This window comes from Quercus lobata, chromosome 4 (assembly GCF_001633185.2).
Source record: "Quercus lobata isolate SW786 chromosome 4, ValleyOak3.0 Primary Assembly, whole genome shotgun sequence".
Classification (NCBI taxonomy): domain Eukaryota; kingdom Viridiplantae; phylum Streptophyta; class Magnoliopsida; order Fagales; family Fagaceae; genus Quercus; species Quercus lobata.
Genome location: NC_044907.1, coordinates 27,591,492 through 27,607,669, shown reverse-complemented (window position 1 = coordinate 27,607,669; position 16,178 = coordinate 27,591,492). Strand labels below are relative to the sequence as shown.

Sequence of the window (16,178 nt, the reverse complement as noted above, 5' to 3'; positions counted from 1 at the left end):
GTATTGTTCAATTTTTTTTTTTTTTTTTTTTTGATCCTCTTGTTGTTTACAAACAAGCTTTCGATTCTCTGAAATCAATTTGTTTCAGTGTTTTAGTTCTTGCTCAAACTGCACTTGATCATGCTGGTACAAAAGTTGTAACGCACAATTCTGCACTATCACGCTTAACCAATCACTCTCAAATGAGGCCTTAATGTGGCTGCAGTGTCGCAACATATTCTTAAATGGCTTTCCTGGTTCGTAGCATATCTAAATGAATTCACCTAGATTAAGTAACCACGTGATTTCTTCTTTATTGGTGGAGAAAGCAATTTTTTGATTATCGATATTAGCCATACTCATTTGGCATTGACAATATAGGAAGTGAGATTTTCCTGATGCCAGATTGCTAAAGATGATGTTTGGATCCCCATTGATGGAGAAAGAAGCATATAGAACAAGTCCCATCCAATTACTATCGTGGTACAAATTTGAGGGTAGGTCAATTGTCACTAAGTGTCCATGATTCGGATGACAAAACCAGTCTTGAATTTTACTTGGAGGGAAACAAAAATTATACAAAGTGGATGGATGAAAGTCCTGCAAAAGAGTAATACCGCATAAAATTAGAGAGAGAGCTAATCATACCTGTTTAGTGTTGAATATAATATTATTTAATCCTTGTTTGGTGGCATGTTTTGTACGAACAAATCCGTATAAATGCACTTAAGAAAACCAATAGTTTATATAAATGTTAAAGGTATTGCCAATTTTACTATAAAATTCTTACAAACTTAGGTGACAAATCTGACGGTAGCGAGTCATGGCTGAACCACTCTGAGATTTCACATTGAAGAATACATTGATTGAAAATACTACGATTGTTATAGCGGTCCTGCAAGACATATCATAAATGATAATCAAGCTTGACTAAGTTTGTGTGATGTTAACATAGTTATGAGCCCTATAAACATGTTGACCAAGAAAATTTTACCCACAACAAAAAGGATACTACCAAGAGTGGCATTGCTGTTACTGAAACCACATCATTAATTAGAAGACGATAGATTCAATTTGTATTTAGAAAGACTTAAGTTGTCAATAAATGAGGCTCAAAAGTCATAAATGATCCTTGTCATATTCTAGTTTGAAATCAAAGTTCAATAATGAAATTTATTACTAATTAAAGAAAGTTTATATTGCCGACAGTCTTGTAGCTCAACTTATTGGTACTTTTCAGTGTTTCCATGAAAGCATCCAAGATTCAAATCTCCCTTGTTTCAACTATCAAATTATCAAAATTCTAAAAAATAGTGTAGTTGGAGAAAAGTATATATAATTGAAGATTTATTATTATGGAATTTAGGATTCATGTCAATAACATAATAAGTAAATTAGCTTTAATTACTTTCTGCATTGTATTTAAAAATCAGTGATGCTAGAGTCTTCAAATTGATGTATCTCCCATCATAAAAAAGTAATTTAATTTTATAACATTATTGAGGTGGCACCAATGATCAATCACATTCATTACTACATAGTTTGTAGGCCTTTTTGTAAAAAAAATTTGTAATAGTTTTAATATTTTTCTTTGACTAGTGAAATATCAATTTATAAAATTTATGTGATAGAATTTATAATATCTCTAACATCATCAAAAGCATATTTCAAGGAACATATGGTATTAGGTCTTATAAAATTGTGGGAAAAACTTGTTACACACACCATTACACACGTGAAAAAGCAAAGTACTATTTCCACAACCGGGGAATTGTTTCAATTGCTTTTTTGCATACGTAAAAGTGTGTGCATTAACGTTCCTGTAATAAACATTATTCTAAAATTTAATATGGATCATGAAGTGGGAAGCCAATCTCAATGGAATAAGATCAGGTTTGTGTTAGAGAAAGAAACCAACACCTTTACGTCAATGTTATTTGCACTATTAGTATAGAAATCTTACCAAGGCGGCAGTTTTGTAGAATTGCTCATAAGAATAGTGACCAGAAGTTCCCCTAGAGCCGTCACTGCCACTGAATTGATCAGGATTATAAAAGGGAAATCTTTCATACGATGTGAAAGGACCATCGTATGAGGTTATGCATTGTACCATTCTATGTGTAAATTCCAATTTTTGCCGGTATACAAGATCGACCCCACACTTTAGCGCCGATACAGCCGAACTATCGCTCACAAATGAGAATTCAACCGTAGTGCATCGACTCCATTCAGGTGAAAGAAACCAACATGGAATGAATGATAACCAAAGGAATCCACGTTGATGTAATGATATTATTACGTCCTCTTCGCTAATGCTATATAATGGATTCATACAACCCAAGTTGGTCTTCAAATGACAAATGATTGTTAAATAACATTATTATTATTAGCAACGTGACGTGAAGTGTTATATCATGTTGTGTATGCTAGAGTGGATGCGGAAGATGAAGCATAGAATAGGAACACTGAGAACACGAGGGTTACGTGGTTCAGCCTTGACGGCCTATATCCATGGAGGAATCTCTTAAGGGCTACATCTTTATTGTATGAGAGTGTAGTACAATAACCTGTGTTACAATGAGCTATAACATGAGTATATATAGGCGACTAAACCCTAGACTACTAGTACAAGCAGGAATGGGCTTGGGCCTATTACATTAGGCTAATATGTCTAACATATATCTCTAACAATGATGATAAAAGAAAATTCTGAACCTTAATTTCATAGGAACGGAAGTAGGATGTTTTTGAAATGAGAAAACAGCACAAAATGCAAATCCCATCCACTCAAGATTGTCATACAAATTTAGAGGTAGCTGGATTGTTACTGATGAGGATCTAGCAATATTTTCAGATTTGAACCGCCCTGGGATTTCACTTTGAGGCAAACATTGATTGAGAGTACCAGGGCCCTCGTAGTGGTCCTGGAAAACATATCAGAAATGTTAATCAATTATGAGTCAATTTGTATGAAGAAACATTTAGCTTGTCAGTAAATGAGGCTCTCATAAACGTTGCTTCTCATATTCTAGTTTAAATCCAAGTTCAATGCAGAAATTTATTGTTTATAATAAGGTAAATTTATATATATATATATATATATATATATTAATTTTATATTTTATGACACATCAATTTTTAAGGTTCATTCAGAAATAATTAAACGATAGAAATGTATTAAAAAAAATTAAAGGCCACAATTAATTTAGTAATCAACTAAAATTAAAATAAATGTATAAAATATGTAAATATTAGTAAAAATGACTAAAATATCTTTAAAAAATACAAAAAAACTTTCAAATAAATTTTCTTATTAAAACATTTTTACTTATCAAAAAAAAAAAAATTCTTGATAATTTATCGTTAATAGTTAATAATAAAACATAAATAAGCATAAATTTTTTTATAATAATCCTTCATTTAAATTTTTTTAAAATAATTTTATAATAATCCTTTACTTTGATTTAATTTTTTTAAATTCACTTTAAAAATAAATCCTTAATATATACTTAAATTACAAGTAGATTTTACAAATAAAATAAATTTATTAATATTTAATATATTGAGAGAGAGGTGATATAATAAATCAAAACACTATTAATCTTCATTAAAAAAATACTAAAAATATGTAAAACTAAAATAAATGTAATAAATATAACCTTGACCCAATTGAACCATAATTGTTTTTCAAAAAAGCCTTGACCTAGTTGAACCAGCAGACGGTTTTGACAAATTTTTTTATTCCACCATTGGTTCAGGAGGTTTTTTTTTTTTTTTTTTTTAGATTATTTAAATATCTGGTTCTCTCACATATAAAAATAGCATCGTCAATTCTCAATCAACCCAATCAGACCAACTAGTTTGGTTTGGATTTGAAAACCATGGTTGTGGGGATCTGTAGCCAATGAGGGGTGGGTCATAGTGGTGCAGAGATATTTGTGGGGGGTTTTTTTTTTTTTCCAGAGTTTTGGCTTCATTGGCAGTGATGCTTTTGGTCAAGTGGGTCGAATTTTGCTCTCAGTTTAAGCCAAATTAATTCAACATGAAAAATAAATAAATAAATAATAAAAAATAGAGAACCTAGAAGTCAACATTTAAGCCTACTTAGCACCAAATATTAGAAACCTAAACCTACAATTTGTTGGAGTCAGTGCCGGACCATGAGGTATTTTCAATAGAAATTTTATTCATTACTATAAACCTCCTAGTAGGAGTACAAGACTTTGGTTATATATATAGACTTCTAAATCCTAATAACCATGGGAAATAAAATATAATAACTTAATAAACTACCAGATCTAGAGAATATATATATATATATATATATATATATTTATTGACCAACAAAAAGACAGTTGAATTACAAGATAAAATAAAACTAAACTAGTTTTCTTTTTAAGCCTCCCGCATCAGAGTCAATAGACTATAGATTTTTCTTTTTTTGACAACTATAATATTTAAAATGTAAGCATAAAAGATCAAATTGTAGTTATTTAATTTAAGCATAGGTTTTTATGTGTGCACTTGAACCCACCAAAGAGAAATGATTTAATAAAAGTCTCGAGTTAATTTAATCCAGAATCATTAATTCTTAGGGACATAAAATTTTGCAATTTTTTTTACAACTTGTAAGTTGCTCGTGCGATGCACAGATAATTTTGTGATATTTTATATTAGACAGTTTTGAAGAATATTGTACATATATTATTAAAAAAAGTAAAAAAAAAAAAAAAAAAAAAAAAAAAAAAAAAGAGTAAAAAAACATATACATTTTGAGATATCAAAAATTAATTTAGTAGTTTCACTGCACATTTATAGCCTTCTCAAGGTAAGATTAATTTTTTTTCAAATCATGAAACCAAAAATAGAGTAACAGAATCATGAAAATCAACTAATTTGTGTCATGATCACATTGCATACCATGAAATAAAAGTATGCCCAACTCTCTCAACGTCTTCTACTCATCAATATTGTGATATTAAGACATTGTGTGGGCAAGTGCATACGAATGTGACTTATAGTTGATTTAAAACCAAGGTAGAATATGGCTTTACATTTCACACCAAAGTAATATTCTCTCTTCTTATATACCCAAGACAAAAACTATTCAATCAAATTACCCAAGCCTAAATCATATTTAAGCCCCTAATTTAAAAAGAAAAAAAAAATTACCCATTGGAATTTCAATGGCTTGATGGTGGTGGGAAGCTAGTATAACAAAGGTGACAACTCCTCATATTCTTCTTTCTCTCTCTCAAAAATGATTTTTCAATCTTAGCTCTTTTATTTTGGTAATAGTAAAACAATGCATTTCATTTAATAATCTACAACATTTTCACTTCTCTCTATCTCTCATTAAGGCCTTATCTAGTTAGTTATTACTATTAGTTCTTAATTATTATTATTTTTCCTTTTGTTTTTAATACTAAAATGGTGGGTATGCTAAAAACATTGAGAGAAATGTGTGTCGTAAGCTCAAGAAATTAATAAAAGATTAATAAGATAATGATAAAAATATGGTAATATGAACTTTTGGATAATAGTAAAAAAAACTTAATGAAATGAGGTAAAAAAAGGCTAAATGCAAAATTAGAGCGTCATATGGCAAGACCTCGTGCACTCTAATATGAGGTTTCTGCTTTTTTATATATATATATATATATATTGAACCTTAGGTCTTTTATTTTGGTAATAGTGAAACAGTGTGTTTCATTTAACAATTCACAACATTTTCAAGTCTCTATCTCTCCATGGGGCTTTATTTGATTAGTTATTACTATTAGTCCTTAATTATTATTATTATTATTATTTTGTTTTTTTTTTAATACAAAAATTATGGGTATGCTAAAAAACATTGTTATTAATACCGTTTCGGTTTGTCCAGTGGAACGGAATATTTCGGTACTGGCCAATTTCGGCATACCGTTTGAGGGTGTTTCGGGGTTCCTAAAAAATAATTTATATATATTCTTATAGAACATAAAATTGTCAATTCTAATAAATAAATAACCAAATATCAAACAATACAAATCATTTCGTCTTAACTCTTAAGTCTTAAACATCAATATAACATCACTTAGTCTTAACTCTTAAGTCTTAAACATCAATATAATATCAATTTAACATCACACAATAAGAACATTTAACATTAATTTAACATAATATTACTCCTCCTCCTCATCATCATCCATGAGAAAAGGATCAAATTCAACATCAAAAGAACTCCCACGAGAACTACTAGCACCCATTGGAAGATTTGTCAAGACATGTTCACTGTTGTTGTCATCATCATCATCGTCATCAACATCAATAGTTTCAAGTTCAACATCCTCTTCCACATTCACTAGGGGTGCTGGTTCATTAAGACAATCCCAATTTATGTCATCTGGATTAAGAAGTGCAGGTTCTTCAGCCACCCAATCTCCCATCAAGTCAATGTTATCCAAGCTTATAGGATCCAATGCATACTTATTCCTTTGAATGTTCCTACCAATGAGAATATTAAACATTAGTAACATTTTATAAATTATAATTATTTGAAAGTACATTTCATTTACATATGAGTAACGATTATAAATTTACCTTTCTCGAAGCCTCAAATTATAATGGACAAAGACCAAATCATTTACTCATGTATGTTCCAATCTATTTCTCTTCTTTGAGTGAACATATTCAAATGTGCTCCAATTTCTCTCACAACCAGTTGCACTACAACATTGACTTAGCACACGAATGGCAAATGATTGTAAGTCTGGAGCTCCAAGTCCAAATTGCACCCACCATGAAACTACAATAACAAATAAAAATGTAAAATAAGCATTGCTCATGTAATCTTACAATAACAACTACAAATGATAAATAGACATATTGAAAGGAAATACTATTAAATTATTAATGTTTACCTGGATTTAGTCTCTCTCGTTGGCGAATTGCTAGTGATGTGCCAAAGTCACCAATTGATTTTTTGTACTCATCAAGTTGTGAACTTATTTTGTCTTGAATGTCAGGATCGGGAACCAACCTCATTAGAGTGCTTAGCAACCCTCTTTGAGCTTCATTTTGCCTTTTAAATGAAGGCCTAAAGTATATTGCAAGGCTAAGAAAGCAACCTGCTGCATGCAGGGGACTATGAAGTTGTTTGTCCCATCTAGCATCAATAACTCTAATATAATGTCCATACAAAGAAACTTTGTTCTTCAACCTTCTTTTTATTTCCTCTTTTTCTTTGTCCATTGCTTCATACAAGTACCCCATAGCAGGTTTCTCATCCCCATCAACAAGACGAAGTACTCTAACTAAAGGCTCACTAACTTTCACTATGTGCTTGCATTGAGACCAAAACGAATAATCTTCCAAAACAATTTTACTTATCTCCTTCCCAAGGGCAATCTTAGCATGGGGGCATAAAAGACATTTACCACAAGTGAACATTTGTCTAAGCTCCTTTTGAACCTTAGCATGCTCTGTAGACTTAAGAAGTTAATGGCAAACCTTGTAATTGCAGGACGACATAACTCTCTTCCATTTGTAAAATCTTGCCTCATCAAGTCTAAAACAACTCCATGGTTGTAAATGAACTTTGTTATCTTTTTTGCCTTCTTAATTGCTTCATCAACAAGAGTGCACCATCTAGGATTAGCAATATTCTCCAACATCAAGTCTATGCAATGAGCTGCACAAGGAGACCAAGATAGAGTACCATACTTGTGCTGTAATTTTTTTCCAGCCTTTTTTATAGGCAAAAGCATTATCTGTAATCAATTGCACAATATATTCCACACCAATTTCTTGAACAACAGAATCAAATATATTCAACAAAGTTTCAGCATCCTTTGTAAGGCCTGAAGTGTCAATAGATTTCAAGAACATGGCTCCCCTTGGACAATACACCAAAAAATTCATTATTGGTTGTTGCTTTTGATTTGTCCACCCATCAGACATCACTAAACAGCCATATACTTTCCAATCATTTTTTATATCTAACAAAAAATCATTAACTTCATGGATAGCATTTTTCAAAAGAGGTCCCCTCAACTCATAAAAAGAAGGCCCCTTAAATCCTGGCCCAACAGCAGCAATGGAATCTATCATAGGTTGATAATAGGGTGACTGAGATGCATAAAAGGGTACATTAGAATGATACCACCATCTTGCCACATTCATTTTTGCATTATCAATCATTGCTTTTGTAGCCAAAGCACTTCTTATAGAGGGTTAAGCACCGGGGGTTGTTCTAGGAGCAAAATAACTCTTAATCTTCTTCTTTCCTCTTATTTAACCCATATCAGTGTCAACATCCTTTCCCTTAGATTTTCATTTACCTAATGTTTGAGGGGGACTCTTTTCAACAACCCTAACCTCATCCTCCTCCTCCTCCTCATCAACATCATATGGGTTCCCCATTTCTAATTGAATCCTCTTTTTAGTTTGTTTATATTTTTTCAAGTCTTCAATCATTTGTTTCATTTGAAACCTAATATCAGATGAAACCTTTTTACATGGTTCAACTTGACCCCTAATCCCAACAAGATGATACTTAAGTCTAGTAATACCACCCCCTTTAATCAACTTATTACAATGCAAACATGTATTGTTATTTTTTGCGTTAGGCATTGCACGGGCATGAGCCCATGCGGGATCATCTGATCTTGTAGGGGCAGAGGCCACAAAAGCAAAGGAAGTACCTGCACGGGCATGAGCCCATGCAGGATCCCTTGAACTATGATGAGCCATAATTTACTGTTTAATGAAATGAAATGAAATTCAATCAAATGCATGAACAACCATATATAGTTAATGAAAAAACAAATCAAGTTAAGAAAAAAACTAAACACGGTTTGGCTGAAGCTTGAATCTGAGAGAGTGAGAGTAAAATTTATGAAGTTTACCCGATTTATTCAATCACATATCTTAACAAACAAATCACATATCTAATATCTTAATAAGTTCTTAAATCTTAACCACAAAACAAATCATAAGAAAAAAAAATTATGATTTGGCTGAAGCTTGAATCCGAGAGAGTGAGAGTAGAGAAAGAATACCTGATTTGACTGTTCAATCCGAGAGAGTGAGACTGTGAGAGAGTCAGAGACAGATGAGTATGAGAGAGTCGAGAGATTGAGAGAGCACAGCAGTGAAGGATTAGCACTAGCAGTGAGCACACTGAGCAACGACAGTGAGCACGAGCACGACGGCAGTGAGTGAGGGATTTGAGAGTGAAAGTGAAAGTGAAAGAATGAAAGAAAAAGGGTCTGAGATTAGGTCTTTTAGTAAAGTCCAAAACGGTGTAGTTTGGGCCTTTACAGGTTTTTTTTTTTTTTAATAATAGGCCAAATCCTGTACCGGCCAAAATTTGCGTACTTTCCGAAATTGGCCAAAATTTACTGGAACGGTCGGAATGGACTGAAACTGCCCGAAATCTGACCTAAGGTGGAACGGGGGGGGGGGGTTTCCGGAACCGTTTTGCATACCGGTACGAAAAATTTTGGCCGTTCCGGCCGGAACGAAACGGTATTAATAACAATACTAAAAAATATGAAGAAGAGAGAAACGTGTGTTGTAAACTCAAGAAATTAATGAGAGATTAATGAGAGATAGGTAAAAATATGTTAACATGTACTTTTGGGTAACAGTAAAAAAAAACTAAATGAAAATAGGTTAAAAAAAAAATGCAAAATTAGAGAGCCACATAACTTGTACACTTGAGAGAGAGAGAGAAACCTGCAAATATGGTCCATGGTTAAACCAACATTCATGGCTGCTTGATATCTTGCCTAAATAAATAGACACTTGTCTTGAACTTTTTGAAGTGCCTATAGCTATTCCTTGATATGAAAATGTTGTCTCGTGAAGTACACTCCCCTTGTATAGTTTCATTACTTGGTAGAAGCTTTGTCACGGGGGTAGGCCTCCTGCAAGCATCCAAAAACTTATCTATGATTTGATTACCAAATTTCATATCTATTGCATCGAAGTGTGGTAACAAAATACTTATTGAATCCCGCTTGTTAGAGGCGGCCTTACATTATTTGGAACCTAAGGCAAAAAATTTATGCACAGCTTTTAATATGTAAATATTAATTAAAAAAAATTATTTAATACTAATCAAATCATGGTCAATTTGATACATTAAATATATAATTTGATGAATAATACCGACTAAACTAATGTTAATTTCATATAGAGAATTAAATATCATAATTGAAACATAAATATTAATAAAAATAAATAAAGATATATTACAATTAAAAAAATCTTTATTTTGAATATACAACGATACATAGTTAAGTAAAGTAAAAAATCTAATTATTAATTTTATATCTTGTTTTTAAGAGAGGAAGATAAATATTATTTGGTGTGTGACTTTATCAAATATTAAAGTCTCAAACTATTAAGGGAGATTAATCTATAATTGATGATTTAACACATTTGCAATATTTTTTTTGAAATATTTTAGAGGTTCAATTAGGTTAGAGTTCTATTGGTCTTGTACATTGAGAGTCTTAATAGAAATGAGAAGGGAACATGCGCTTAAAGCACTATAAAATGTTCACAATATGATGTGACATTGACTCTCATTGATGAAATTCATCAATCTAACTAATGAATATTTAAATCACTTTTTTATGATTAGTAACATGGAAATTTGTAAGCCAATAATAAAATTTGTAATATCCTTAACATTACTAATAAAAAAAATGCATAACCTTTAAAAATATATATAATTTTATAAAAATTTGGACTTTTAATAATTGGAAATGGGACATTTTTTCCTAAGGGGATATATTTTTTTTTTTTAGTGAGGCCTTAGGCCTGGGCCTAACTTGCCTAGGCCTTGGGCCGGGCCTGCCGCTTGTAATTGAAACCATCATTTTTCATCTGAATTGTATACAAAGCATATATATAGTGAAACCTAACCATCTTGAATAATCATGCAAATCTGCAGGCAACTGCGTTTTTATGGCGGGCCCATTTTGATAAGCAAACCAGCGTGGTGGAGATGCAATCTGAGGAAAGATATAATCAGACAGATGGTTTCTGTATTTATGTAAAATACAGAAATATATAGCCTTCAAATGTTCAATGGGTGAAAGAAAAAAAAACACATACAAAAACAGTAAGTTTAAAGACAAACTTTTTTCATAATTGCTAGTTGGCGTAGGCTTCACAGGTGTGAGTGGAAGTTTCTTGTAAAGAAAAATAAGGAAATGCTAAGATTTACTATACCTACACGTGTGAGTGGAAGTCTCGTGCAAAGAAAAATAAGGAAATTCTAAGATTTACTACATAAAACTTGCAAATTGATATGGTAATAAATATGATTAATACGTTTCAATCAATCATAAATAAATATTTGAATCTATATCTATATATATCTAAAAGTTAAAGCATAACATTTAATATTACTATGTTCCTATTGAACCACATCAGTGCCACATCATCAACCTATTTTCAATATTTTCTCTTTCCTTTTTAATTATTTTTCTCCTTATTAATTTCCCACTTTATAATTACATATTCTCCAACATTTACTTACTTTTACATTTTTATCTCCCTACTACTCTATACTTTAACCTTACAGTTTTTCCATCCCTTCTTCTTCCTTTTATTTTGACTCTTCTTCTCCCCATTTTTTTTACTATAAAAATTTGTTATTTTCTCTTCCATTTAATCCATAATTTTCTCACACACAAATGTGAATACTCTCTCTCTCTCTCTCTCTCTCTCTCTCTCTCTCTCTCTCTCTCTCTCTCTCTCTCTATATATATATATATATATTCTTTCTCTTGATGGATTTTTAATTCTTTATTACACCTCTAATTTAGATTGATGAATTTTTATGTTTAATCTACTTTAGGTTGATATGATTCGGTTATATTTTAATTTTTTGTGTGTGTGTGTGTTTTTTTTTTTTTTTTGCGTACATGTTATCCTATGAAATTACAAAATGATTCAATGTTATTCTAATACATAGCATGAGAAGGATAATTTGGTGTTTACAACTATATATTTTCTTTTGAATATTCTTCTAGTCATCTTCTTTTATATAATTTTGTTATCTGTCTCACATTCTCTTACAAAATAAAGGTGATTATTCTCTCTCTCTCTCTCTCTCACCATAACAAACTATACAAAAGTTTGAATAATATAGATCACTTGAAAAAAGAATAGTATTTCTATCTTTTATCACCAAAAAAAAAAAAGAATAATATCAATCAAATTAATACACCTAAGTTTTTTATAAAAAATAAAACTAAAAATAATAGAATAATATATTTGTAAAGATGGAGGGATAAAGAGATGAAAAATAATTTTAGAAATAATATCTCCAGTACGTTTTGGAGAATAAATCATACATTATACCATGTTATAAAATAGTTGTATATTTTCACGCATCGCGTGGGTCTGCAACTAGTTGTTATAATTAGTGACATGTCTATTGGAGACTCAAAATAGTAAAATTTGTAGTGCCTATAACACCACTCAAAAGATAAATAAATTGAGGATTTTTTTATGGAATAAGTTGAGGAATTAATATAACATAATATATTGGACTCAAACTCATAATTTTATGCTTTGGATGAAGTGGTGTCCTTATATATATTATATTTACTCCTAATTAAGGTCCCTAAAAAAATATAGGAAGAGATATGATAACAATTTTGAATTTAGTAATATAGACTGACAGAGGAACAGACCTGATACAATCTTGAAAGCTGTGAGTGTGACTTGAGCTCTCCACGGAGGTCATTAGGGCTCCCAAAAAATTTTTGGCCTAAGTTTTGTAGAAATTCTCCCATATCTTGGTTATATAGAATACGTGCACCACACATTTTAATCTCAATATCCGGGCTGTTGGTTCCAATGAAAGGAGTAATGCAACTCCGTTCGTCTAAATGTTTTCTAAACCTTGCATGCGATATATATAGCCAAAGTCCAAATGAACCAACATATGTTTCCTTACGAACCTTGAAAGTTATAAGATCTCCATTTATGACCAAACGACAATAAAACTCATGAAAGTATTTTGTATCCTCTCCAGGAGAAACGTCGTTCGAATGTGCTGGGACTACAAAGATGACACATAGAGTGATTCCTTTCCAATTTTTATTACTGAACAGATTTGAAGGTAGTGGGATTGGTCGAATGACCCAAACCTCTGATGCTTGAACCACTCTGGAATTTCAATTTGAGGTAAAACATAGCAAAAGCCTTCCATTTGATGAATTTGATCCTATAAAATATTAAAAACAACTGTAAAAAGATGCTCATGCGTGTGTGACAAGTGAGAGAGAAAGAGAAACCTTCACGTATCTTTGCCATAATAGGTGTATGTCTAGCAAAGAAACCTCAGCAATTGTGGCATCTTCATCCTCGGCCAAGCCAAGGCAAGTAATAATAGCGAATCCTGCTACACCCGAAGTCCATACAACAACTTGATTTGAATAATTTTCAAGCGCAGTACATCCTTGCACTGTAACTAACCTTGTACTTAATGGAACATATGGCAATGATTTAAGCTTGCTACAATGATCCAAGAAAAGAATTTTGAGCTTTGAAAGTCGAGAAATGTAATCAGGCAACCATATAAAATTATTTTTGCTCAAATTCAAATACTCTATTGACAACAAGCAGCTAGGGTCATCAGGGAGTGCCAACAGATTGCAGTCATTTAGACTTAAGAGTTACCAAAGTGCTTAATTTTGAGAACGAATTAGACAACAACAGGTTGATGGGCTCTGGTTCAGGATGCCGGGCATTGTGGAAACAATATGTTGACAAAGCAGTTGTAGCAAATACAGGAATTCTGAGATAGGTGTATCGCCATGCTAGGAAAGATAGAAAAAGTAATAAAATTAGTCGCGGAAAAGTGAGGGTGGCACCAATTGAGGATCCAATAGGAGAGAGCCCAAGCAAATGCCCTGCTTTTGGTGGTTGACACTTACATCCTGATAGAGTGAGAATTTAAGAGATGTCAAACTATGAATGTCACTCGGAAAAGTCATAGGGTTTTTGCAGTCTTGAAGATTCAATAAGGTCAGGCCGGTTAGACGCCTGATTGTTGGTGGTAGTTCTTCAATGGCAGTCCCATCCAAATAAAGCTCCAACAAGCTTCTCATGTTTCTCCCAATACGGGAAAATTTCTTAAATCTTGAACAGCCAGATAGAATTAAAGTTTTAAGAGATTCCAAATTGAGCTCATATGGAAGGTTCTTAAGACATTTACAATCTTTTAGATTTAATAGAATAAGTCTTTTAAGACCTCCAACAGAAGGGTGCAACTCATGCAATCTTGTACAACCTTGGAAATTTAGCCTCTCAATATTTGAGAATCCAGTGAAGTCAGGAGTTTGGGTTAAGTTTTGGGAGTCACTCAAGCTCTAGTCAATGAGTCACTCAAGTTCAAGTCAATGAGCTAAGGGGCTGTTTGGTTTAGCAATTTCCTTAACTCATATCTCAGTTTCCATAACTCATAACTCAAAAATGGTGGGACCCATAGCAAAAAGGTTGTTTGGGAAGTCCATAACTCTGTTTCCATAACTCTGTTTCCATCACTTAATTATCTGATTTTTGAGTTATGAGTTATGAAAACTGAAAACATATTTTGGCTGTTTTTAGTTTCCATAACTCATAACTCAATAGCACTAAGGGGCTGTTTGGTTTAGCAATTTCCTTAACTCATATCTCAGTTTCCATAACTCATAACTCAAAAATGGTGGAACCCATAGCAAAAAGGTTGTTTGGGAAGTCCATAACTCTGTTTCCATCACTTAATTATCTGATTTTTGAGTTATGAGTTATGGAAACTGAAAACACATTTTGGCTGTTTTTAGTTTCCATAACTCATAACTCAATAGCAATTTTGTAATTAAACACACATAGGGGACCCACAAATAGTACTCAGCCGCATCTCTTGACCACTTTTTACTTCTTCTTTTTTTTCTTTCTTCTCCTAGGTTGGCTGTTCGATTCTTTTTTTTTTTTTTTCACTGGTTTGGTCTATTCTGGGTTTCTTCTTCTTCTTCTTCTTTTTTCTCTTCTTCTTTCACTGGTTTAGTCTGTTCTGGGTTTCTTCTTCTTCTTTTTTCTTCTTCATTCATTGGTTCGGTCTTCATGTTCTGGGTTGTGTTTTTTTTTTTTTTTTTTTTTCACTGGGTTCGATGAGTTTGGGTACTAAAAAAAAAAAAAAAAACTGCACTAAGTGACAGGTATGGGCCCACAAATAGTGTGAAAAATATTGAGTGATGGGAAGTGAGTGATGGTGCCAAACAAACATGGTATTTTAGAGTGATGAGTAATAAGTGATGAGTGAGGAGTGATGAGTGATGAGTGACAGAAATTGAGTGACCAAAAAAAATAAACCAAACAAGGCCTAAGCTTTCCCAACTTCTATGATGAAAAAATAAGCAGGGAAAAAAAAAATTAAGCATTCAAGAACTTAAACTTTATAAAAATAAAACATAAAGAAAAGAAAAAACAACAAAAGTGAAAATCTTACACTAAATTCACTTGGAAGTTGCTGAAGACAAGTGTAATGCATAATGAGCTCAACAAGTTCGCCAGGCTGAAAACTATTAGGCAATGATTCCAAAGGATAATCATGCCATTCCAACAAACATAACTCATTAGAAAGATAATTGAGGCAAGAAAGGTGCACCTTACAAATTTTGAGCAATCTTGGTTTATTCATCTTTGAGAATGATTCAGCATTCAATTCTTCCTCTTCATCTAGAGGTAATCTTAATAGCATGCCTTCTATATGTTTTGTTCCCTGGTAAACAAGAATAGTAAGATTAGTATACCACTAGATAAAGCAAAAACTTACATGAATATATTTTAGAATTATATACTTCTCTTAATTTATGTCTATATAATAATCCACTTACAATATTGTTCTTTAATACATCAAGGACGTCATCACAATGCCATAACCTACTAAGTTCTCTAGCTTCTTCTGATTCCTCACTAACAATTTCCCAACCCATTTGTTGTAATAAATTATGCATCCACAATTCCCCCCCCCCCCCTACAAGAGTAATTAGAGATTTGTCGATGAGATTTTTTAGATTAATGTCCTGGAAGTAAACTGATTCTAGTATATTAGCAACGCGATTCTTCTCGTCCCCTTTGAAGAAATATGCAATATCTAAAAATAGTTTTTTCTCCTCTGCCCCCAATCCATCAAAAGCAATTCTAAG

At 32.1% G+C, this 16,178-nt stretch overlaps 2 protein-coding genes across 3 annotated transcripts; both read right to left on the bottom strand.

The window, feature by feature from the left end:
• Nucleotides 1-222: 222 nt before the first annotated feature.
• Nucleotides 223-2,320, bottom strand: LOC115987912. Of its 2 annotated transcripts, XM_031111523.1 has the most exons (3): nt 1,943-2,320; nt 770-874; nt 223-579 (listed from the first exon to the last, which is right to left on the bottom strand). In XM_031111523.1, the coding sequence occupies exons 1-3, from the start codon at nt 2,309-2,311 to the stop codon at nt 250-252; spliced, it is 804 nt and encodes a 267-aa protein (XP_030967383.1). In that variant the 5' UTR covers nt 2,312-2,320; the 3' UTR covers nt 223-249. The 2 variants fall into 2 exon arrangements, with proteins under 2 accessions (XP_030967383.1, XP_030967384.1); XM_031111524.1 differs by lacking the exon at nt 770-874.
• Nucleotides 2,321-6,143: 3,823 nt separating this feature from the next.
• Nucleotides 6,144-8,712, bottom strand: LOC115984951. The gene is made up of 6 exons (XM_031107931.1): nt 8,338-8,712; nt 7,761-8,088; nt 7,575-7,651; nt 6,882-7,368; nt 6,760-6,766; nt 6,144-6,465 (listed from the first exon to the last, which is right to left on the bottom strand). Exons 1-6 carry the CDS (start codon nt 8,710-8,712, stop codon nt 6,144-6,146), a joined length of 1,596 nt encoding a protein of 531 aa, XP_030963791.1.
• Nucleotides 8,713-16,178: the final 7,466 nt, after the last annotated feature.

Coding starts and splice junctions, on each gene's coding strand:
- LOC115987912 (XM_031111523.1), bottom strand. CDS start 2,311: ATGAATCCATTATATAGCATTAGCGAAGAGGACGTAATAATATCATTA. Junction 875..1,942: donor TCTACAAAACTGCCGCCTTG/GTAAGATTTCTA, acceptor TATGTCTTGCAG/GACCGCTATAACAATCGTAG. Junction 580..769: donor CAGATTTGTCACCTAAGTTT/GTAAGAATTTTA, acceptor ACTCTTTTGCAG/GACTTTCATCCATCCACTTT.
- LOC115984951 (XM_031107931.1), bottom strand. CDS start 8,712: ATGGCTCATCATAGTTCAAGGGATCCTGCATGGGCTCATGCCCGTGCA. Junction 7,652..7,760: donor TTCTGTTGTTCAAGAAATTG/GTGTGGAATATA, acceptor CTCCTTGTGCAG/CTCATTGCATAGACTTGATG. Junction 7,369..7,574: donor TTGATGAAGCAATTAAGAAG/GCAAAAAAGATA, acceptor CCCCATGCTAAG/ATTGCCCTTGGGAAGGAGAT.